The sequence below is a fragment of the Salvelinus namaycush genome, chromosome 3 (genome assembly GCF_016432855.1).
Source record: "Salvelinus namaycush isolate Seneca chromosome 3, SaNama_1.0, whole genome shotgun sequence".
NCBI lineage: Eukaryota > Metazoa > Chordata > Actinopteri > Salmoniformes > Salmonidae > Salvelinus > Salvelinus namaycush.
Genome location: NC_052309.1, coordinates 71986892 through 72010619, shown reverse-complemented (window position 1 = coordinate 72010619; position 23728 = coordinate 71986892). Strand labels below are relative to the sequence as shown.

The following is a 23728-nucleotide window of genomic DNA, read 5'->3' as shown; positions in this document are numbered from 1 at the left end:
CTGGGGCTGATTTAGCCAATGTTCCCACCCAGGAATCCTGGACGTCTGACAGCAACCAGGCCAGACTCTCTTTCAAGGCCACACTCCGTGGCCCAGAGTCCACCCACCCTGTCTCCCAAGGCTGTCTCCCATCTTTATGGAGCGCCCAGAAAAACAGCCACTCTCTCTCCTAAATAACAATTTCTCAAAACTGCCTGCCACACCCCATTTTCTTTCTCTCCCTCCCTGACCTCTCCCACCCCTTATGGTCACCCCTAACATTTCACACAACAGAACTCTTTCTCATGTTAGTCTGGAAGCAGTTAAAACCATGCTGTTAGATGTGAAGGCCAAGGTTAAATGGGGAAAGTTTAATGACAACATTTGCATAGAGCTTTTTCATGTTGAAACAAGTATTTTTTAGACTTTGTTAGAGCATGTTTGGATTAAATATCAGTTTTCAATTACACCTCATGCAGCCATGTGAGATTTTGAAAGATGGCAATAGGCCTGGAAAGTGAAACGTATCAGGACATGTTTTTCTCATACAATACATGCACAAATATGAAAATGTGTGCACACTTCACTTGGTTAAAAACACACACACAAAACACATTGGATTCTTTTGATATTTCATTTATTTTATAAAAAGGAATGCATTTAAGAAAAACAAATTATGTACCACTATTAGTGTTTAATATGTACCGTTCTGACATAGGCATAGTGCTACTGGACACACAAGACATTCCATACATGAACACAGTTCATACATACATACATACATACTGTACATACTTACATACATAGTTATTCATATATTTATACAAATCATACAGGGTTAGGCAACATATGAATGAAGTGACTGGTATGTTTGCGTTGTCTTAAGAAACCCGGGAGAGAGCAGGCAGTCAGGCAATATGGAAGCTGCCATAGCGCTTTCACTATTCCTACTGGTCTGGCCTAGCCTGGAATCTACATTTATAGGTTCAGTTTATTGTGAAGTGAAACAATTGTAACAGAGCATATCAGTTTGGATTCCAGGCTAGGGCTCGCTGTCTAACTAGCAGGCTGTAAAAACCTGCATGGAAATATGAGGACCAGAAGCGTGGCCAAGTGAGAGTGAGTGTGTCTGGACCAAAGGCAGATGAGGTTCTTCCTGAACAACAGGAACCGCTTTATGAAACACAGGACTTCCCTGTCGTTAGAGGAAGTAGAGTTTATTTAGGTGTCTTAAGAGAATGAAGAGGGCGACCTCTCTTGAGAAGGGAATGGAGACCCCCGCTCCCCTTGAAACTGGATCTTCTCTTGTCTATGGAGGGGGATTATTGGGATTGGGGAAGATGAGACGTGTCTACTCTGGACTAATCCCATGTCTTCCTGTGTTGAACAGGACTGTACTATTTTTCAACCATTCTACCTGGACTGGCTTGGTGGTGATATTGCTGTTACTTGTGGTCTGTTTAAGACTTCACAGTGAGATTGACCTACCTTGTTTAATCCCACCCTCTGCACATCAATGACAAGTCAATGATCAATAATACTGTAAAAAAATAGAGCGGTCTTGCTCCAAACACTTCAGACTTACATTCAGGCCCATTCCCCTGGAGCAAGAACCAATAATAACAGAAAGCACACTCTGCCACTGCGTTGCTACAACTTTGTTAAAACAACAGTCATGTTGGTTATGGGCTGCTGGGTAGCTGTCATTGAGTGAAATTTATCAGTGCCAACTCACTTCAGGAAATGTGTTTTCTGATTGGGCCTTCCTCTTAGGAAACGTTAGTCACAAAAGACAACAGTAGAAGCGAGAGGGACAGATTTAAGTGGGCGGAGAGAGAGAATGTTAATGAATAAGCTGAATTTACTGGAGTACACCAATACACATTAGTTCTTACAAAGGAGTTAGAATGTCATGCAATATACGTAAGCATAGTACTTTTGTTTTTGCAGTTAATCAAAGGGATCTATGCATGTTTATATATGAAGATATATAGCCCTGGTTTAGAGGGGTACTTGTAAGGGTTTTGGCCTGCATGGAGTGCAGTACTGAGTGAGGACTAGTCACTGCCTGGATGCCTCACGTCTCTCTATATGAGCAATGGCCTATGAGTATTGTATGTATGGATACATATATAATTCACTCAGGGAAACTTCTGTGGTTTAACCTTTCAAGAGGGTGACAGCCATAAACAATCACACTTACATGTCTACAAAGTGCAATATTTGAAAGCTTTCCATTATCAGGGCGCAGTAAAACACACCAAAAACTCAGCGTCACGATTATGTATATGGTGTCTGTGGATTTGGCTTTCAATAAGAGAGTCTGCATACATGTAAAACAAGCCGACATGCAGATACATTAACATGTATCGTTATAATCAAGACTCCCTCAACAAAGATTGACTCCACTCTGTGAAAGTCTCTAAGAAAATGTTTAAAACATTTTTTTTTTTTTTTAAGAAAAAAAAGTATCAGCTACGATTGTGAATTCATTGAATAGTGAATTCACTCAAGGATGATTGTGTTATCACGCTCTTGTGGTGAATCGGTTGAATGCTGATTGTGAATTCACACAGGTATGATTGTAATGAGAGTCAACAATGTTGTGACATCTCTCCAAACAGACAGACGGTCTTCTGTGTGGCAGGTCTGAAGTGGGGATGGGGGGGTTCACAGATGTGCTTTCCTCTTTAAGTCTCTTCACCTGCACACAGCCCCATCACACACACTATCCCTCTCACACACCCAGTTGAACAGACACACACGCACACACATTCACATTCAGAAAACACACACTGTGTGATTATAGCATCGAGTCAGACACAGGTGGTGCACTCTGCCTGCATGATGGGCGTGGTCTGGTGTTCGTGTTTGTTGGTACAGTGCTCCATAGAGCTGGAGCTCTTGAGGGGCACCAGGCATCGGTCAGTGGGGCGCCCGCTGGTCAGCAGCCCCCAGCAGCACAGCACGCGCAGGAACTCTTTTCTCATATCCTTGCTGCGTAGCGTGTAGATCAGCGGGTTGAGTGCCGAGTTGAGCGTGGCGATGCCGAAGAAGATGTCTGCCTTGGAGAGGACGGGGCAGTCCAGCCTGCGGCAAGAGGTGTCCAGGAGGAGGACGGTGAAGGCGGGCAGCCAGCACACGATGAAGACGCCCAGCACGATGGTGACCGTCTTTAGCAGGGCGTAGGCCGGAGAGTTGGTGGCCTCCTGGTGGCTGGAGCGCACGATCAGATAGATGCGCACATAAAGGATGCCGATAGAGAGCAGGATGATGCTGAAGATGGTGACCACAAACAGGATGTACTTCTTGGAATAGAGGGGCAGCAAGACCGAGCACTCAGGCAGGTTGTTGATGCAGTTCCAGCCGATGATGGGCAGGCCCCCCAGGAGGATAGAGGTGACCCAGCACGTCCCGATCAGCAGGAACATACGACACGTCCTGTTGGAGCCGTACACCCTGACCTTGGTGATGGCGATGTAGCGCTCGATGGCGATGGCCAGCAGGCTGAAGACGGAGGCGGCCAGCGCTATAAAGGCTGTGCCCTCCCTGATGAACCACTGTACCGGCACCAACTCAAAGGTCCTTGGCCCTGATAGGAAGATGTTGGCGATGTAGGCAGAGCCGGCCAGCAGGTCGGAGAAGGCTAGGTTCCCGATGAAGAAGAACATGGCGGAGTGGAACTTCTTGTTGCGGAACACGGCAATGAGCACCAGCAAGTTCTCCAGAATGATGATGCTGCAGATGATGACGAAGACGATGTTGAGGGAGCTGAGCTGCGCCTTCCCGTTCGTGCGCTCCTCCAGCTCCTCCGAGGTCATGTCCTTGGCAAACACATAGTAGGCATGGATCAGGGTCCGGTTGTAGTACTGGGAATACTTGCTCTTCATGGCAACAACGGGGTGGCAGAGCACGGTGGCTTTTCGGCAAAGAGTCATTCACACAGTGGTATGGTGGCGGTAGAGCTGGTCTGGGCCGATGGTCATTCTCTCAAGAGGAGACGTCTGGGAGACAGGGGGGGACGCAGGGCAGGCAGGCTGAGAGGAGGGACTGTGCCCGTCCCAGAATCACGTCTCTGTGGCCCAGGAAGCCTGGTTGGGTCACCTGCAGAGAAACAGAGAGACATGGTCAGGATTACTAACAGGGCATATGAGTAGGCATTGCCTACTAATTGTCTACTAATTGGTTTGATGATATCATTCGAAACACTTTTTTACTACAAAACATATAAAAAGCACAATTTCCACACGTTGATGTTGGGGTGGTGCTGGAGATAACAATGAAGTTGAATTTTTAAAAACTTTTCCCCCTTTAAATAGACATTTTAAAAGGGGGAAAAGGTTGATTCAAGTGTCAACTCATCTAGGGGAGACAAAGTAATGAGTTGGTCTGTGTTACAGTGAAATAGTTTATTAAGGTCAGACTTGCTTATGACACAAATCAGAGCAGTTGTGTGTGATGTGTGTGTGACTGATTCTTACTGCCATAGGGCCTGCTTTGGCCCGTGGACCTGGGGTGATCAGACATTTCTTAGGGTTCAAAAATAGATCCAATCCGGACAGATCTGGCATCTGCCTTTAGCCACAACTATCCCCTGAGCATTACACAGAGAGGACTGTGTGTTACCACATGTGCTACTGCTGCAAATACACTGTGTACTGTGTCCTTTTGCTACATCTCCAGCTAAACACCCACACAGGCAGACAGTTGCTGCTTTTGTCTGTGCAACAGGATTGGAATGGCAGTAAGGAGATAGTGTATTAGTGTTGAGCTTTGAGAGACTCCAGGGCAAGGTTTACGCCATCATAATAACCTATCATGAAGAGTTACACTCTTTGACCAATCTGGAACTGTAATTCCTAGGAAAATCAGTACGAGGACAAATAGGAAACAAGACATTTTTCTTCCAGAACAGTAGCCTAGATATTTCTGCAGACAGATCACCTATAGGCTGTAGCCTCAGAACCTAATGGTCCGTCAGGCTAGAACAGACAGCAGCTAGGTCTGTCTGTCTACCGAGGATATTCCGCTCATAATTTCTAAGCACTTTGCTGTCAACACTCTGCTCCGTCACACCATCGTTGTCCGGACTGAGCAACATTTAACTCCATTGAAGTCCCTCTAACACCAGCATAGCAGCATAGATCGTGGATCAGCCAGACCTCAACGTGATGACCCCCAAACACTGGAGGGCATATCACAAGATGGGGACTTTCCAGACTTGTGGGAAGCATATTATTAACCAATCTAAAGTGAAATGAAAAATCTATTTTCATGGTCATTGGTTAAGATAGTTGTAAAAGCCACAGTTGGGTCATAACATTTTAATTAGCAGATGTGTGTTACTGGTTTTCAGATCCACTCTACCCTTAAACATTTACATTCAATAATGAATTCAAATTAAGCCGTTTGTTCATTTGAATGATACAGTTTAAATAATTACTTTCAATCAAATGTATGAAAATAACACACTTGTCCATAAAGAAAGCTTGGAATCAGTAGTCAAAAGTCAAAACAGTGTTGAAAGCAAAAGGAGGGTCTGTTAAAACAAAAATAAAAGCTGTCCAGCAGTATAGAGGTTCTGGAAAGCTGATTAGAGTCTGAGCTGGTCTCTTAAATACGTCGACGGTAAAGAGATGCCTCTGGAGAACAGCTCATAGTAACCTGATCCTGATGCTTTCACTGCACGCCTCCTCTCTACAGCCTGCACTGCTGCTGCCTGCTTCATTTCCCTAATCTAAACGGTTTTACTGCTGGTTTGGGTAGCTAGCTAGGTAGTCTAACTGCCGTCCTGTCTACTGGGCTGTGACAAACCTCAGTGAGGGTGAGAGGGGCTGGGCTGGGGAGAGTGGAAAGAGCGGCGTGCCCATGTGGAATGGCATCTGGACACAAAGGCAGGAATCTGAGACATCTCTGTGACGCACACAAAACCCTCACGCACTCGTGCACACACACTCACAAAAACACACACTGATACCAGCACACACCAGACCCCCACTTATAAGCTTCACCGTCATGTGCCTGTCCATGCACCGTACTCAGGAATGAAATGTACTGAACATAGCCCTATACACTCTCACACACACACACACACACACACACACACACACACACACACCTAAGAGTATATACTCAACACACAGAGAGCTGAGGAGAGCAGCACACCAGCCCAGCTGCACACACACACAGGTTGAACACACACACAGTGGCTCTTGGCTACTAATAATAACCAGAATGCTCTGCTGTTTCCTCAAGCAGGAACAAAAGAACAATAGTCTCCTTCAGTGTGGAGGAGCTCTGCCTTTCAGCCTGAATAACACAGCCACACCAAGCCATGCTGGAGTCACTCCCTCCCTGGTCAGACTACTCCCAATAGGGCTGCTGCAACTGTATTAGCCGTTGGACGTGTGCTGATGTATGCCCATTTTATGCTGGGGTCAAATCCAATGTCCCCTCTGTGGAACAATAAAGTTGATTCAATTCAATTAATATATTCCTATTTCCTTATCGGAATCATAGCATCAGGTCTCCGCCCGTCCCCCGGTTTCCTGTGTCCATAAGTAGAGAGAAATCTGGGCTTGAGGCTGAGTGGCTCTGCCAGCCGCACCAATGTAATTACATCACGTTACATTACTACTGCAGACGGGAATGATGTTGTTATTGGAGGAGTCAATATAAACCAGCTCTCTAAAAACTGCTGAGATTGAACAGAGCAAGAGGAGATGATGTGATGTTTTGGAAGCAGCTTCTTCCTTCCTCTCAGCTCATCTTTCAGTTAGGTCTCTTCAGTCAGATTTCTAAGGAGAGTTTCCCGACTGTTTTCCGACTTTGCTCGTAGACGGCAGCTCAAGGTCCCGTCAGACTGTGCGTGACCGTGGAGACCTTGGCGTGCCACATGACATCTCTGTGACCAGGGGATTTGACAGCGTGTGAAACCTGATGGGCTGGTTTACCTGCAGTGCTGTTGTCTCGCCCTTGATCTGCCCTGCCCTGTGCCACACAGGCCCAGATGTCTCCACAGCAACTAGCTGACAGACAGGACATGAGAGCAGCAGACTTCCTGCTCCACTGCTCTGTAGTCCTGAACCTCATACGGCACGAGACAAAGCTGTGCACTGTCTTGACACCTCATACATCACACATCACTGTCATATCCCTGCTGCTGTAGCCAAAACAGATAAACACATGCTCAGCACCAAGACCAAAACACACCTGCCACGATTCCTTCCTTCCTTCCCTACCTACCTTCAACAACAGGACGTGATGAGAGTGACTGAGATGAAAGATTACACTGAGGGGTAGGCCTAGATCCAATGAGAGAGCAAGTCTGTGTGCTATGTGAGATTCATGTGGTTCCACTGGCAGGTTTTACACTGGTGCAAGAACCTAAAGCCTCAGGCTTCTGTATTTCTATGGCTGAAGGCCCTACTCTAACCCACATAAGTGTTCAATGGTCTACTGCAGGACCAGGGGTCTCGACCATACAGTACAGGCTGGAGAATGGTGTCTCCATTGTGAGTGTGTAAAAAGAGAGCAAGAGAGAGAGAGATGGATGGATGGATGGAAAGAGAGTGAGAGGAAATAAGAGGTAAAAGGCAGCAGCGAGAGACAGGAAGACAAGCACCAGACATACGTTTCTCAGGTGTCATTCAGAGAGACAGGAAATCAAAAAACGCTTAAGGGAGAACATTTGCATCTAGAAAGGAGCCGAAGACGCATCACCAAACATGTATGCTCATGCTGCATAGCCTAGATATGGGGTCATTATCAAAGCTATGTAAACTCAGCAAAAAAAGAAACATCCCTTTTTCAGGACCCTGTCTTTCAAAGATAATTCGTAAAAATCTTCAAAATAAATTAATAAATCATCTTCAATGCTTTCAACACTGTTTCCCATGCTTGTTCAATGAACCATAAACAATTAATGAACATGCACCTGTGGAACGGTCATTAAGACACTAACAGCTTACAGACGGTAGGCAATTAAGGTCACAGTTATGAAAACTTAGGACACTAAAGAGGCCTTTCTACTGACTCTGAAAAACACCAAACGAAAGATGCCCAGGGTCCCTGCTCATCTGCGTGAACGTGCCTTAGGCATGCTGCAAGGAGGCATGAGAACTGCAGATGTGGCCAGGGCAATAAATTGCAACGTCCGTAATGAGCGACACCCAAGACAGCGCTACAGGGAGACGGGACGGACAGCTGATCGTCCTCGCAGTGGCAGGCCACGTGTAACAACACCTGCACAGGATTGGTACATCCGAACATCACACCTGCGGGACAGGTACAGGATGGCAACAACAACTGCCCAAGTTACACCAGGAACGCACAACCCCTCCATCAGTGCTCAGACTGTCCGCAATAGGCTGAGAGAGGCTGGACTGAGGGCTTGTAGGCCTGTTGTAAGGCAGGTCCTCACCAGACATCACCAGCAACAACAACGTTGCCTATGGGCACAAACCCACCGTCGCTGGACCAGACAGGACCGGCAAAAAGTGCTCTTCTCTGACGAGTCGCGGTTTTGTCTCACCAGGGGTGATGGTCGGATTCGCGTTTATCGTCGAAGGAATGAGCGTTACACCGAGGCCTGTACTCTGGAGCGGGATTGATTTGGAGGTGGAGGGTCCGTCATGGTCTGGGGCGGTGTGTCACAGCATCATCGGACTGAGCTTGTTGTCATTGCAGGCAATCTCAACGCTGTGCGTTACAGGGAAGACATCATCCTCCCTCATGTGGTACCCTTCCTGCAGGCTCATCCTGACATGACCCTCCAGCATGACAATGCCACCAGCCATACTGCTCGTTCTGTGCGTGGTTTCCTGCAAGACAGGAATGTCAGTGTTCTGCCATGGCCAGCGAAGAGCCCGGATCTCAATTCCATTGAGCACGTCTGGGACCTGTTGGATCGGCGGGTGAGGGCTAGGGCCATTCCCGCCTGAAATGTCCAGACGCAGGTGCCTTGGTGGGAGAGTAGGGTAACATCTCACAGCAAGAACTGGCAAATCTGGTGCAGTCCAAGAGGAGGAGATGCACTGCAGTACTTAATGCAGCTGGTGGCTACACCAGATACTGACTGTTACTTTTGATTTTGACCCCCCTTTGTTCAGGGACACATTATTTCATTTCTGTTAGTCACATGTCTGTGGAACTTCTTCAGTTTATGTCTCTGTTGTTGAACCTTGTTATGTTCATACAAATATTTACACGTTAAGTTTGCTGAAAATAAATGCAGTTGACAGTGACGTTTCTTTTTTTGCTGAGTTTAGTTTGTGACCATGTAGCCCATCTAGTGCGTCTCCAACACCAAGGTTGTTTTACATCCACAAATGATCAGAACTAAAACAACCAGATAATAATATCCGTCTTACATAATCAAAGCTGCTCAAAGTTTATCACGCAATGCATATTTAGTACGATATTCAAATGAACCATGCTGAATATTCAGGAGTCCGAATAGTAAAGATCTTCTGAAACCTTATCCTCTGGTTTCCTCAGGCTCGACTGGTGAAGAGAGCTAGGTAAAACTGTGCAACAAAGTGGGACTTGAAAGGGAAGTGTAGTAGACAGGACAGAAAAATTGTGAAAATCGGCAATAAAAATAAATGTTCTCTCTCATTAACCCAATTGATTCTGAGTTCGGGCATATACATTTTAAAATGTGAAAACAATTTCTAAGATGCGTACTTTCAGATTTTTCAAACTCACCTGCGTTGCTCGCACTTTGAAGTCCACAATGTAGGGGGGAGGTTCTAAGGGTTAAGCTAGATGGTGATGGACAGAGATCAGCCAATTATTACAGAGATCAGCCAATTAAAACCAGCGGTTGTTTCGTCCACTCCTACCATAGACTTCCAGTCAAGGCCCGTTCTGAGGCGCTGTAAAACCAGGTGGTTCGACAGAGAGAGCCGGCTGGTGGACAAAATGATCTGGTTCCTAACCCCACACTGAGACAAAGCCCCCCATCTCGGCATAGTGGTCATGTGACCCACTGATAGCTCCCTGCTCTGCTCTCACAAAAGCCCCAGGTGGTGTTTTCCCTTTCCCAGCAACACCTGATAAGCCCCAATTAGCAGTGTGTCTGTGTGTGCCTGCTGCTCCCCTCCCAGATAGCTGTTCCATTACCCACCTGCTGTCACTGCAGCACTCACAGCTACCCAGCTCCACTTTCTCCTGCTGCAGGGGAAATCAGTGTTTGAGATACCTCAGACACAACATTGTCTTGTATAACTGCACTCAGTCACATACACAAGGAGACGTACATACATATACAGTACCCTGAGTGTTCAAAACATTAGGAACACCAATATTGAGTTGCACCCCCTTTTGTCCCCAGAACTGCCTCAGTTCGCCGGGTCATGGACTACAAGGTGTCGAAAGCGTTCCACAGGGATGCTGACCCATGTTGACTAATTTGTTTCAACTGGGCCCTCACTGTTTCCCATGCCAATGAGCATGGAACAGACACAGCTGTATTTGCGCAACAGAGAAGTGTTCAGGTATTGAAATTTCTCTGACATATTTTGGGTCGGATCTGGTCCACCTCGGATCCGAATCGGATGGGGTATTGATTTTGCAAAAAATGTCAGATGGGAATTTCACAAATCCAATTCGATTTGGATCTAAATTTCCGGATGTGAGATGACCTCTACTTCACACTACCCCTCTATCACATTAAAGCTGTTGTATTAGCATTAAAACACCAGACAGACGCAATCTTACCTCTGTGGTAGTAATTTCTCTCCTCCTCCTAGCTAATCTCTCTCAGGCTTTTAGAGCAGCCAGAGGGTTATGGGTTATCATTATCCATCATAGTCCCACACTGGGGAGGACCCATCTCTGCTGTGATTGGATGCCTTGTCGGGTTCCATTTTTGGCCCGTCTAATGGCGTTGTGAGCATACTCGTTGAGAGCTCTGCTAGCTGTCAGGAGGATTGTTCCATTCTGCACGCCCTCCCCTTAACGCCTCCTCCCCCATCCCGGTAACTGACCACAGGTTATCACCCTTGACGCCAAGTGCCAATAGTGTCTCTGCGGATACTGACCCATGTTGACTAACTTGTTTCAACTGGGCCCTCACTGTTTCCGGCGCCAATGAGCTTGGAACAGACACAGCTGTATTTGCGCAACGGAGAAGTGTTCAGGTAGCCTATTTCATGGGATCAGCCAGTGGCGGTTCTAGCTTGTATGGCTCCCAGGGCAAACCTCCCCCTTCAGCAAAAAAAAACAAACAATTCTCCACTAACTGTAATTTTTATTCAGACATTTAGAACAACACAAATAAATAATCATGACATTTAAAACTAAATAAATATAAAAATATATACAAAAATAAGACTCAAATATCAAAAAGAAGTAACAAAGAAAAATAGAAACAAATTTGTGTTGATTTGGCCATCTAGCATCAATACATTACCCAACCCTCAACACTGTCAACCAAGAGTCAAGACTAAACAAATTCACCTTGGTGGTGGTGTGCAGACTGCTTTTATATTATTCTTAATGATTTCGCAAAAATGCAACAATATGTCTGAAACTATATATTCACAGTATTATGAATGAATTGTTGTCTATTTGGTAGCATTTTGTAGTGTGATTGATTTTACTAATTGCATTAGTACTGTACAAAGTTAGAGGTGCGCTATTTGATAGATTCCCCTGCTCCCCCTACCTCAGGCTTCCAGTAGGGAGACCGGAGGTCAACCTACCCCCGCCCCATTTTGTACTTCTGAGTGGGAGACCTTCTGAGGCAGTAGCCTGTCTAGCTCACAAACCAGAATCAGGGCGCCCACTCCGACAAGGTTAATTGACCCAGTCCCACACCGTGACATGATATCATTGACATGGCGTACAAATCAGCGATAGAAAACCGATTGCGCAAATGTCACCATTCCTAATTTTTATGTGCGGGCGCCCCGTGCCTTCCTCGGCAAGATGCCGCCCCTGGCGGCTGCCCATCTTGCCTATACCTAAATCCGCCACTGGGATCAGCAATATGCTGCTATTTCACACAGAGGTTACTTAAGCTCAAGAAGGAGATTGTTGGAAAGATTGTTCAAATATAGTGAGGAACTATGGTCATTCCCAATTAATGTACAACACTCTGTTGGCTTTCTGTGTGAGGTGGCGGAAAAAATACTTTGAGAAGCTCCGCAGCTCATAAGTTGTGGTGAGTTAAAACTTCTTATGGCTTGGGGGCAGTATTTCGACGTCTGGATGAGAAGCGTGCCCAAAGTAAACTGCCTGTTACTCAGGCCCAGAAGCTAGGATATGCATATAATTGGTAGATTTGGATAGAAAACACTCTAAGGTTTCCAAAACTGTTAAGATAATGTCTGTGAGTATAACAGAACTGATATGGCGGGCGAAAACCTGAGGAAAATCCATCCAGGAAGTGGGATCTTTTTGATGTGGGTATTTTCAATTGAATGCCTATAGAGTATCTAATGCGTTAGGACCCAGATTGCAGTTCCTATGGCTTCCACTAGATGCCAACAGTCTTTAGACATTGTTTCAGGCTTGTTTCCTGAAAAATTAAGAAGAATGAGACCTTTCTCTCAGTGGACTGTAGAATCATGCAGTGCTGGTTTTGCGCGTGACCGAGTGCGCGCCCTTCGTTGTTTTTCCTTTCTATTGAATACGCTATTGTCCGGTTGAAATATTATCGATTATTTAGACAATTGACAACCTGAGGATTAATTATAAACATCGTTTGACATGTTTCGACAAACTTTACCGGTACTATTAGGATGTATTCGTCTGCATGTTTTGACCACCTTTGAGCCAGTGGATTACTGAACAAAACGCGCCAACAAAACTGAGTTTTGGGATATAAAGAGGGACTTTATCGAACCAAACTAACATTTATTGTGTAGCTGGGACTCTTGTGACTGCAACCATATGAAGATCTTCAAAGGTAAGTGATTAATTTTATCGCTATTTCTGACTTTTGTAATTCCTTTACTTGGTTGTAAAATGTTTGTATGCTTTTGTAAGCGGGATGCTGTCCTCAGATAATCACATGGTATGCTTTCGCCGTAAAGCCTTTTTGAAATCTGACAAAGCGGCTGGATTAACAAGAAGTTATTCTTTAACCCGATGTATAACACTTGTATTTTTTATGAATGTTTATTATGACTATTTCTGTATTTTGAATTTGGCGCTCTGCAATTTCACCGGATGTTGTCGAGGTGGGTCACTAGCGGAACGCCTGCGCTAGAAAGGTTAAGACAATCAGAAATAGCCTACTATCAGACATTCCCAAATGGTAACTTTTATAGGCCTACATTTGCGCACAGGCCAGGTACTTCTATGCATGTTCAAGCTAAATATATAAACATAAAAAACAAGTCACATAATGAAACAATGAATGCGCACAAATTAGCGGGAAACAGAAAGCGTATTCTGGAGAGGGGACACGCCTATAGTGCGTTTTTGCCACAAACCCATTCCCTTCTTGTGTAGACATTTTTAATTAGGGATGTCATTTATGAAAATACAACACTGTAGTGTGTTGACCACAACTCAATTCTTTTAGATAGGCCTACAACAGAAAATGTATGTGAAACATTAACACTACAACTCCCAAGACAGTCAACCTGACCGTTTTCAGTTTTGAAATTTCAATATAAACCTTACATATTTTGGAAAGGTCAGGTGTATTTTACACTCTAGCAGTACTCTCAGACAAATGTCAGAAAATACAAAAACTTTGAGAATTTCATCCTAAAAGCGCCATGACGGTCAAAATGACCATATCATATTTAACAGTAGAATAGCCAGGCCTTGAGGAGTACCAATAGCCACCAGTCTAATAAATCCATTTAACTAGAAAAGCCTGGCCTCATAGAACCCCCTTTCATGCCAATGTCATTTGGTTGTGTTTATGAAGGTGTTCGGTAACAGAATACAAAATGTAAATATTTGAAAGAACATAACATTTTCATTAGTGTATGTTCCTGTAGGCTAGATGTAAAAATAAAATAAAAAAACACTAAAAACACAGAATGGACCTCTGTAGGATGATATGGAAGAAGTGCTATTTGGTAAGCTACTTGTTTCTTTGTTACTGCAAATACTCATCCCCATGCTGCGAAATGCATCTTGCTGTGTTGCGTTAATAATAATAATAATAATTATTATTATTATTATTATTATGTGTAGTTTCAATATAGTTTAGGTTTAGTTTGGACGGGCCTGGTGGGCAGGCAACTTGGCTTACAGTCAGAAAATAGACTATCATCTTTTTTTAGTATTTACAATCTATGCGCATCTGGATCAAGCAATACATTTTCTGACTGGTTATAATTTGCATTTGGTATCCTGATGTTTCTTATGACGTATTTTAACATAATAAATGCATTCATTTAGCAATTAATTATTTATTATGGACTATTTATACAATTGAAATATCAAATGATCAGAATGACCATCATGGCCATTCTAGTAGTTATGGAATTGCGGCACACTGAGTGTTAACGTTCACTGCCTGCCTGTGAAGTCAAAGACATTCTGCTGGCATGCGCAGTAATAAAGCTGCATTTAAAAAAAAAAAATCGGATCCATTTGAGTTTGATACAGACCTGACCCAATTTGGATCTGATTCTCTGACATATTTTGGGTCGGATCTGGTCCACCTCGGAAACCCGAATCCGATGGGGTATTGATTTTGCAAAAAATGTCAGATGGGAATTTCACAAATCCAATTCGATTTGGATCTAAATTTCCGGATGTGAGATGACCTCTACTTCACACTACCCCTCTATCACATTAAAGCTGTTGTATTAGCATTAAAACACCAGACAGACGCAATCTTACCTCTGTGGTAGTAATTTCTCTCCTCCTCCTAGCTAATCTCTCTCAGGCTTTTAGAGCAGCCAGAGGGTTATGGGTTATCATTATCCATCATAGTCCCACACTGGGGAGGACCCATCTCTGCTGTGATTGGATGCCTTGTCGGGTTCCATTTTTGGCCCGTCTAATGGCGTTGTGAGCATACTCGTTGAGAGCTCTGCTAGCTGTCAGGAGGATTGTTCCATTCTGCACGCCCTCCCCTTAACGCCTCCTCCCCCACCCCAGTCCCTGACCACAGGTTATCACCCTTGATGTCAAGGGCCAATAGTGTCTCTGCGGTATCAAACACAAAGCAAGTGAGATGGAGCATTAAAGATGTCAGTGCAGGAAGGAAGAGATATTTATACCTCAGCAGGACCGTGAGACACAATGCAGTGTATAAAGTCAGGAAGCAATGGGGCTTGCAACATACATGATAACAGGCGTACAACATACATTGCCTTTGGAAAGTATTCAGACTCCTTAACATTTTCCACATTTTGTTACGTTACAGCCTTATTCTGAAATGGATTAAATAAAAACAATTCCTCAGCAAAAACAGAAATACCTTATTTACATAAGTATTCAGATCCTTTGCTATGAGACTCGAAATTGAGCTCAGGTGCATCCTGTTTCCATTGATCATCCTTGAGATGTTAGTACAACTTGATTGGAGTCCACCTGTGGTAAATTCAATTGATTGGACATGATTTGGAAAGAAACACACCTGTCTATATAAGGTCTCACAGTTGACAGTGCATGTCAGAGCAAAAACTAAGCCATGAGGTCAAAGGAATTGTCCGTAGATCTCCAAGACAGGATTGTGCCGAGGCACAGATCTGGGGAAGGGTACCAAAAAAATGTATACAGCATTGAAGGTCTCCAAGAACACAGTGGCCTCCATCATTCTTAAAAGCAAGAAGTTTGGAACCTTCCTGACCAATCGGGGGAGAAAGGCCTTGGTCAGGGAGGTGACCAAGAACCTGATGGTCACTGAAAGAGCTCTAGAGTTAATCTGTGGAGATGGGAGAATCTTCCAGAAGGACAACCATCTCTGCAGCACTCCACCAATCAGGCCTTTATGGTAGAGTGGCCAGATGGAAGCCACTTCTCACATGACAGCCCGCTTGGAGTTTGACAAAAGGCACCCAAAGACTCTCAGACCATGAGAAACAAGATTCTCTGGTCTGATGAAACCAATATTAAACTATTTGGCCTGAATGCCAAGAGTCACATCTGGTAGAAACCTGGCACCATCCCTACGGTGAAGCATGCTGGTTGTGGCATCATAATGTGGGGATGTTTTTCAGCAACAGGGACTGGGAGACTAGTCAGGATCGAGGAAATTATGAACGGAGCAAAGTACAGAAAGATACTTGATGATAACCTGCTCCAGAGCACTCAGGACCTTAGACTGGAGTGAAGGTTCACCTTCCAAAAGGACAACGACCCTAAGCACACAGCCAAGACAACGCAGGAGTGGCTTCGGGACAAGTCTCAGAATGTCCTTGAGTGAACCAGCCAGAGCCCGGACATGAACCTGATGGAACATCTCTGGAGAAACCTGAAAGTAGCTGTGCAGCAACGCTCCTCATCCAACCTGGCTGAGCTTGAGAGGATCTGCAGAGAAGAATGAGAGAAACTCCCCAAATACTGGTGTGCCAAGCTTGTAGCGTCATACCCAAGACAAATCGAGGCTGTAATCGCTGCCAAAGATGCTTCAACAAAGTACTATGGCACATTTTATGACGGCTGAATACCAACTAACAGACTTAGATCATGTACACTACATTATCAAAATGATGTGGACACCTGCTTGTCAAACATCTCATTCCAAAAAAATGGGCATTCATATGCACACACTATTTGCATACAAATCTGTAGATGCTCTACACACGATCAGTAACACTTGTATTTCACTCTTTCCCAGAGAGCTTTTTCCAAATCAGATGAATGACACCCCCCCCTGGTCTCTACTGTACCTCAGTCACAGCTCATCCAGCTTTACACACAGACACCAGCAACACTCTCTTCTATAGCTCCAAGTCATTACATAGTGGAAACGGGCATGGAAGGACAAGCCCTCCACAGCACACTGACTAAACAGCCCCAGCCAGCCAGTTAGCCACACACTGAGCTTAGCTTCACAGTCAGGCTGTAGTGGGACCGAATTTGCTGGTGATAGCAGGTGGCAGCAGTGTGTCTCTGCTCTCTCTCCACATCCCTGAGCCCCAGGGCTCCATCCATGACATGAAGTGATTTCACAGCCATCACTGCAGCATTGATTGCCCTCAGTCAGTTCCCAGGGCAAGGCAGAAGCAGAGGCAGAGCATTCAAGTTCACAAAACCAGCAGGACCAGGGGCAGAAACACTATTTGGATAGTCTATCTGTAGATGCTCTACAGACTATCAGCAACATTTCAACTAGCTAACTATCTACTAACCCTAGCTTTAACCCTAACCTTAACACTTATCCTAGCTAACCCTAGCCCTTATTCTAAACCTAACCCTAGCAAGCAGTTGCTTATCAACAGATAGTTTGTTGATAGTATGATCCTCTGTAGAGCATGTACAGATGGACCAAATAAAGTGTGACTTTAAAAACTCAGCTAGGTGAGTGGTCACAGAGCAGAGGAGACACGAGCAGGACTCATCCTAAACCCTAACCGCGGTCACTGTATAGACAGATAGGTCTTTGAGTTCCATCTGCAGTCACAAACAGACGGGGTTTTATCATCTCGGGCGATTTTCCCATAGGGAAAATACATACAACATTAACAACCCAATTGTGAGACGTAAATGAAATAACACTAACCCAGGGTAAGTCTTCAGGGCAACAGTCATGCAGTCGGTTGGTGGTGGTGGTATCAATGATGATCTGTGTGAGTGAGAGTGAGAGATTGAGAGAGAGAGAGAGAGAGAGAGAGAGAGTGAGAAAGTGAGAAAGAGAGAGAGCAGTGATCCTCCCCTGGCCGCATCTCCTCTAGATGGCTCAGTGTTGACAGGCAGGCTGATAACACCCACAACCACACAGCCATGCAGCCAGGGCTGAAACCCACACCAAGAGAAAAAAACACAAATAGCAACACTGAAACGCCACACAATAACACATGTGTGCTAGTGGACCAGACACAGAGATACACACAGACACCTACAAAATGCCAAAAGAAAAATACTATCACTCACACAGACACACCAGCATAATCGTATCTATATGCATACCACTTTGACACGGATATTCACAACTGTTTAGAGGTCAATTTCCTAAACAAAGGAAATAGCTATGGTGAAATCTCCACGAGCAGTCTCTGGACTTTGGACTGGAGAGTGAATCACTTGGTCTGTCTGTGATTTGACCTTTGACATACAGTTCTGTAGCACCTGGCTTTGTGGAGCTGGCTACAGCGTGGGCTGACTGATTGTGGGGGAGTGAAACTCAGGCTCAAGAGAGAAGAGGCTCTGTCGTTGAGAGACGTGCACTGTTCATATGACCGCCAGGCAGCTAAATGAAAAAAAACCGAGAGGGGAGAGAAAGAGGGGGTTGTTTTGGGGGAGGGTGAGAGGAAGAGAGGCTGTTTCTGTGTCGCTCTGTGACTTGTTCTGTAGAGAGGCCGGACGGACCAGTGATATGAGATGGAAGCCTGCAATATCTCAGTTTTAAGCTTTAAGAGGAATTCCACAGGGGAACTTACTGCACATTCGGAGAAATATGAGAAAGAACATGGTGGAAAAATGTCTTTGTTGCTTGCTTTGTGTAAACTTCCCAAACCATGTCCGAGACATACACATTCACATTCCTCTGGCTCTTCACTGGGACGTATTGTTTAGATTAGTTATAGTGAAATATTAGTCCAGTAATGATCATTGAATATTTACATTCATGCGTTATCACTGCATAGCTATGGTAGTACAGAGTCAGATAGGCATAACTTATACTGGTGCAGAAAAAATAACAGAAATATATTTCGTTACATACTGTGACTAGACATCAACTTCTGTTTTTTGTTACAGAACTCCCTGGAAAGGCACACTGTTTTTAGCTTCAAAGACAGAATGTCTTCCTCTCCCCCTTGTCGTATGGTGTGGGGATTTGTTAAAATCTTGCTGAAGCTGGCAGATTATTGAGGAAGTGTAAAAAAAAATAAACACTGAATGACGGGTAATCTTGTAATTAGGGATTAACCTTCTCCTCATCAGCAGATGACAGTTTGAGCACAGCCTCTTTTGGGGGTCTAGTTTCTGTCTGCACAGTTCGGTCAAGAAGCAATGTTTACTTTCAATGGATGGATATGTGCTCTCTCTCCCTCAAGGGACAAGTGAAGAGGGGCATCGTGCAGCAGAGCCACCCACATGATCGACAACCCCCCCATCTACCCAACGGGAGGGGAAATGCATCAGAGGGGGTGGCGCCTTTGAGGCAATTACTGTAATACATTTACCCTCAGACCATTCCTGTCAACCCGTCACACGGGGCACAGTGCCAAATTATTCATATTCTTACGTCGCACTATTCTGCATATTTCTCTTTCATCCGGCGTCCTGATTTATAGGGACCACATTTCCCTCTCTCCGTGTTCCCCCTCCTCCTCTGGTATACTTTACACTTACCACAGAGATCAAAGCACAAGGGCACGAAGAGGTGATTTAGAACACATCTGGAAGGTTTGATTTAGAACACATCTGGAAGGATTGATTTAGAACACATCTGGAAGGCTTGATTGAGAACACATCTGGAAGGCTTGATTTAGAACACATCTGGAAGGACTGATTTAGAACACATCTGGAAGGACTGATTTAGAACACATCTGGAAGGACTGATTTAGAACACATCTGGAAGGACTGATTTAGAACACATCTGGAAGGACTGATTTAGAACACATCTGGAAGGACTGATTTAGAACACATCTGGAAGGATTGATTTAGAACACATCTGGAAGGATTGATTTAGAACACATCTGGAAGGACTGATTTAGAACACATCTGGAAGGACTGATTTAGAACACATCTGGAAGGCTCGATTTAGAACACATCTGGAAGGCTCGATTTAGAACACATCTGGAAGGCTCGATTTAGAACACACCTGGAAGGCTCGATTTAGAACACACCTGGAAGGCTCGATTTAGAACACACCTGGAAGGCTCGATTTAGAACACACCTGGAAGGCTCGATTTAGAACACACCTGGAAGGCTCGATTTAGAACACACCTGGAAGGCTCGATTTAGAACACACCTGGAAGGCTCGATTTAGAACACACCTGGAAGGCTCGATTTAGAACACATCTGGAAGGCTCGATTTAGAACACATCTGGAAGGCTTGATTTAGAACACATCTGGAAGGCTTGATTTAGAACACATCTGGAAGGACTGATTTAGAATACATCTGGAAGGACTGATTTAGAACACACCTGGAAGGACTGATTTAGAACACATCTGGAAGAATTGATTTAGAACACATCTGGAAGGATTGATTTAGAACACATCTGGAAGGATTGATTTAGAACACATCTGGAGCAGACATGTTCTTATAGTTCCGTATTAAGGCCTCATTGCTCCATATTCTATATAAAGGAACCACTCTCTGGTTTGCGGCTCTTCATGACACCCTGAGCTGTCTTATCACCACATCTTATCAACACTCATTTCACACGAAAGGTTCGCAACATTCTGAGCAGTTATAATTCGCTCAAGAGATCACAGTAACTAGGTTTCCATCCAATTGGCGACAGATTTTTATGTGAATAGACTAACATCAGTACAAAGAAAATATGTGAATTTTCCCAACAGTAGTGTGTTTCAACCAAACAGACCTGTTGTGGATAAAAATCAGTGCGATGACATTGTTTTTTGCTTGTACCAAATAAAAATCTAAAAAGTTTAATGGGTTTCCATTACATTTTTCAACTCTCCCGATAGTGTTGTCAAAATGATCTGTCTGCATTTAAAAATTGTACCGAAACTTTGTTTCCATCATAGCTGTCGTGATTTATTTTTATAAAAGGTATGACTTTACTTGCATAAAAACTGTGGACGGAAACGTGGTTAGTGTCACAAAGGAAGCGTGGTGGTAAAAGATAACAGTAGGCTATGTTCTCACGACACTAAGACACGTACACACTAGTCACATTACTGGTAAACCACAGAGGCAAGGCTCTGAATATTTACACTCAGCCGGGAGGTCTGCTTGTCTCCATCCCAGCTCTGGAACTGAAATGAATGCGAGCGCAAGGCACAGTAGAGTTTCAGCAGGACAAGTCAGTCTTGAACCAGTATCCTGGCTCGCTCAGAGCAGTGGGTGGGGGAGGGGGGGGGGCAAGGAGCTCTGTTCTGCTATTGGACCTGAACACAACCGGTTGGTCTGGATCAGAACCCTTTAAGTTTGGAACAATGTGTTCCATTATGGGTCAGATATGGAACTAACAGCTGAGCTCAAGGGAGGATGAGATGTGCTAGTTTCAGGTTTCAGCAATGCTGCTATTCTCACACATCTCTGTGTTGTTGTTTAACACAGTGAGGTACTCCTAAATGAATAGGCTTTGAATGCACATTCACCTTTTCTTTGTCCCGGCTCCCCGCTCCTATTCTGACCTGATGCTAGAACTTGGACTCCAACCCTACTCCGGTTCTATTCTATTGCCTGGCTAGGATACTGTGTGTAATGAGGGTTTGGGATCGCGCACAGCATCAGCATGCATGTGATCATGCATGTATGTGTATGCATGTTAATGAATGTAAGCACTATAGAAGCGGATTCCAAATGCTTTGACACATCTCTATGTGTGTGCAATATTAGTTGTGTTTGTGTGTGTGTGCACAAATTGGTGGTGAGGGTGCAGGCAGTGACTGTGACACTACAAACTGCATGCTTGTTCCTCTGATGTCCCTGGGATCTTTCTATGCATCAATAACAGCAGACTGTCACGGGACAGAGAGCTGGGAGGCCACAAGAGGAGGGGGATGGTGCCAATGAAAGAAAAAAAATATGATATCATCTATAGGGGTGAACAGAGGGGGACGACGCAGCTCTGATTGCTTTTAGATTCTATTTAGATGCTGCATTGAAGCCTTCCGTATTTTATTAATACGGACCTGTATTCAGAGCTTTGCCGTCAGAAAAATACATGGCTGCCTAGTGAGAGAACACGCTCTACAAACATTCAACAAAGTTTTAGACAGGATTACATTTTCTTAAAAATACTAACAAGAGATAGACAATGTGTCTCCTGAAAAACAACAAGGATATTTCGACATCCAGAGACCTCCCGAGAACTGACATATAAGAGCGCCAATCCCCCCTGAGACTGGACACGAACTGAAGTACTCCTGTAACATACAGTTACAGTACATGGTAGAAGCAGACCACATACAGAGGCAGAGTGAGCTGTATGGAAACAACCCTAGAGGTTAAGTTAAGGCACCTGCACAAGTACAGTGAAATGCCTTTCTTGCTAACTCAAAGCCCAACAATGCAATAATCCATAGCAATTTATTACTAGAAGAATAATATATATGAAATACACAATAACGTAAGTAAGTAAGCATAATATATACAGCAAATATTTAAAAAGTCAGTTCCAATACCATATTTACATGTGCAGGGATACTGGAGTGATGGAGGTAGATATGTATAGGGGTAAGGGGACAGGGATACTGGAGTGATGGAGGTAGATATGTATAGGGGTAAGGGGACAGGGATACTGGAGTGATGGAGGTAGATATGTATAGGGGTAAGGTGACTGGACAACAGGATATAAGATAAACAGAGTAGCAGCAGCTTGCATGCGAATGGGTGTGCAGAGTCAGTATAAATGTATGTGCATATTATGTATGAGTGAGCGAATGATGTAGCGTTTGTGTGTGTGTGTTGGAGTGACAGTGGGTGTGAGTGTGTAGGGCCCTGTGAGTGTGCATAGACGGTGCAAATACTGAAATAAAAGGTAAATAAAGATACAAGTTAAAGTCCATGTAGCTATTTGGTTAGCTATTTGTCAGTCGTATTGCTTGGCCATGGAAGCTGTTCAGGAGCCTGTTGGTGTCAGACTTGATACACTGGTGCCTCTTGCCGTGCGGCAGCTGAGAAAATTGTCTATGGCTTCGGTGGTTGGGGTCTTTGATGATTTTCCAGGCCTTCTTTTCACACTTCCTAATTTAGAGGTCCTGGATGGCAGGGAGCTCGGACCCAGTAATGTACTAGGCTGTCCGCACAACCCTCTGTAGCGCCATGCGTTCGAGGATGGTGCTATTGCCATACCAAGCGGTGATGCAGCCATTCAATATGCTCTCAATGGTACAACTGTCAAATGTTTTTAAGATGAGGGCCCATGCCAAACTTTTTCAACCTCCTGAGGGGGAAGAGGCGATGTTGCGCCTTCACGACTGTGCGTTTGGACCATTTTAAGTCTTTAGTGATTTGGACAACGAGGAACTTAAAGAAGTCTACCTGTTCCACTGACGTCCCATCAATGTGGATAGGGGCGTGATCAACCTCCCCCATTTCCTGTAGTCCACGATGAGCTCCTTGGTCTTGCTGACATTGAAGGAGAGGTTGTTGCTCAAGCACCACAATGTCAAGTCACTGACCTCCTCCCTGTAGGCTGACTCATCATCGCCGGTCATCAGACCTACCACCATCGTTTCATCAGCGAACTGATAATGGTGTTGGAGTCGTGCGTGACCACACAGTTGTGGCTAAACTGGGAATACAGGAGGGGACTAAGCACACACCCCTGCATGAAGGGTCAGCGTGATGGAGGTGATGTTGCCTACCCTCACCACCTGGGGTCAGCCCATCAGAAAGTCCAGGATCCAGTTGCAGAGGGAGGTGTTCAGAGCCAGAGTCCTAAGCTTGGTGACGAGTTTGTAGAGGATAATAGTGTTGAACGCTGAGCTGTAGTCAATGAACCGCATTCTCACATAGGTA

The 23728-nt window shown here is 44.7% G+C and overlaps 1 protein-coding gene across 1 annotated transcript in view; it reads right to left on the bottom strand.

Annotated features, from left to right (window-relative positions):
- Positions 1 to 599: 599 nt before the first annotated feature.
- The window catches only part of LOC120037147 (sphingosine 1-phosphate receptor 2-like), a 31732-nt gene continuing 8603 nt past the window's right edge, over positions 600 to 23728 (bottom strand). Inside the window, exon 2 of the mRNA XM_038983322.1 lies at positions 600 to 4083. Within this exon, the coding sequence (XP_038839250.1) occupies positions 2796 to 3917 (1122 nt within the window). The 5' untranslated portion in view covers positions 3918 to 4083 and the 3' untranslated portion in view covers positions 600 to 2795. The remainder of the gene's footprint in view (positions 4084 to 23728) is intronic.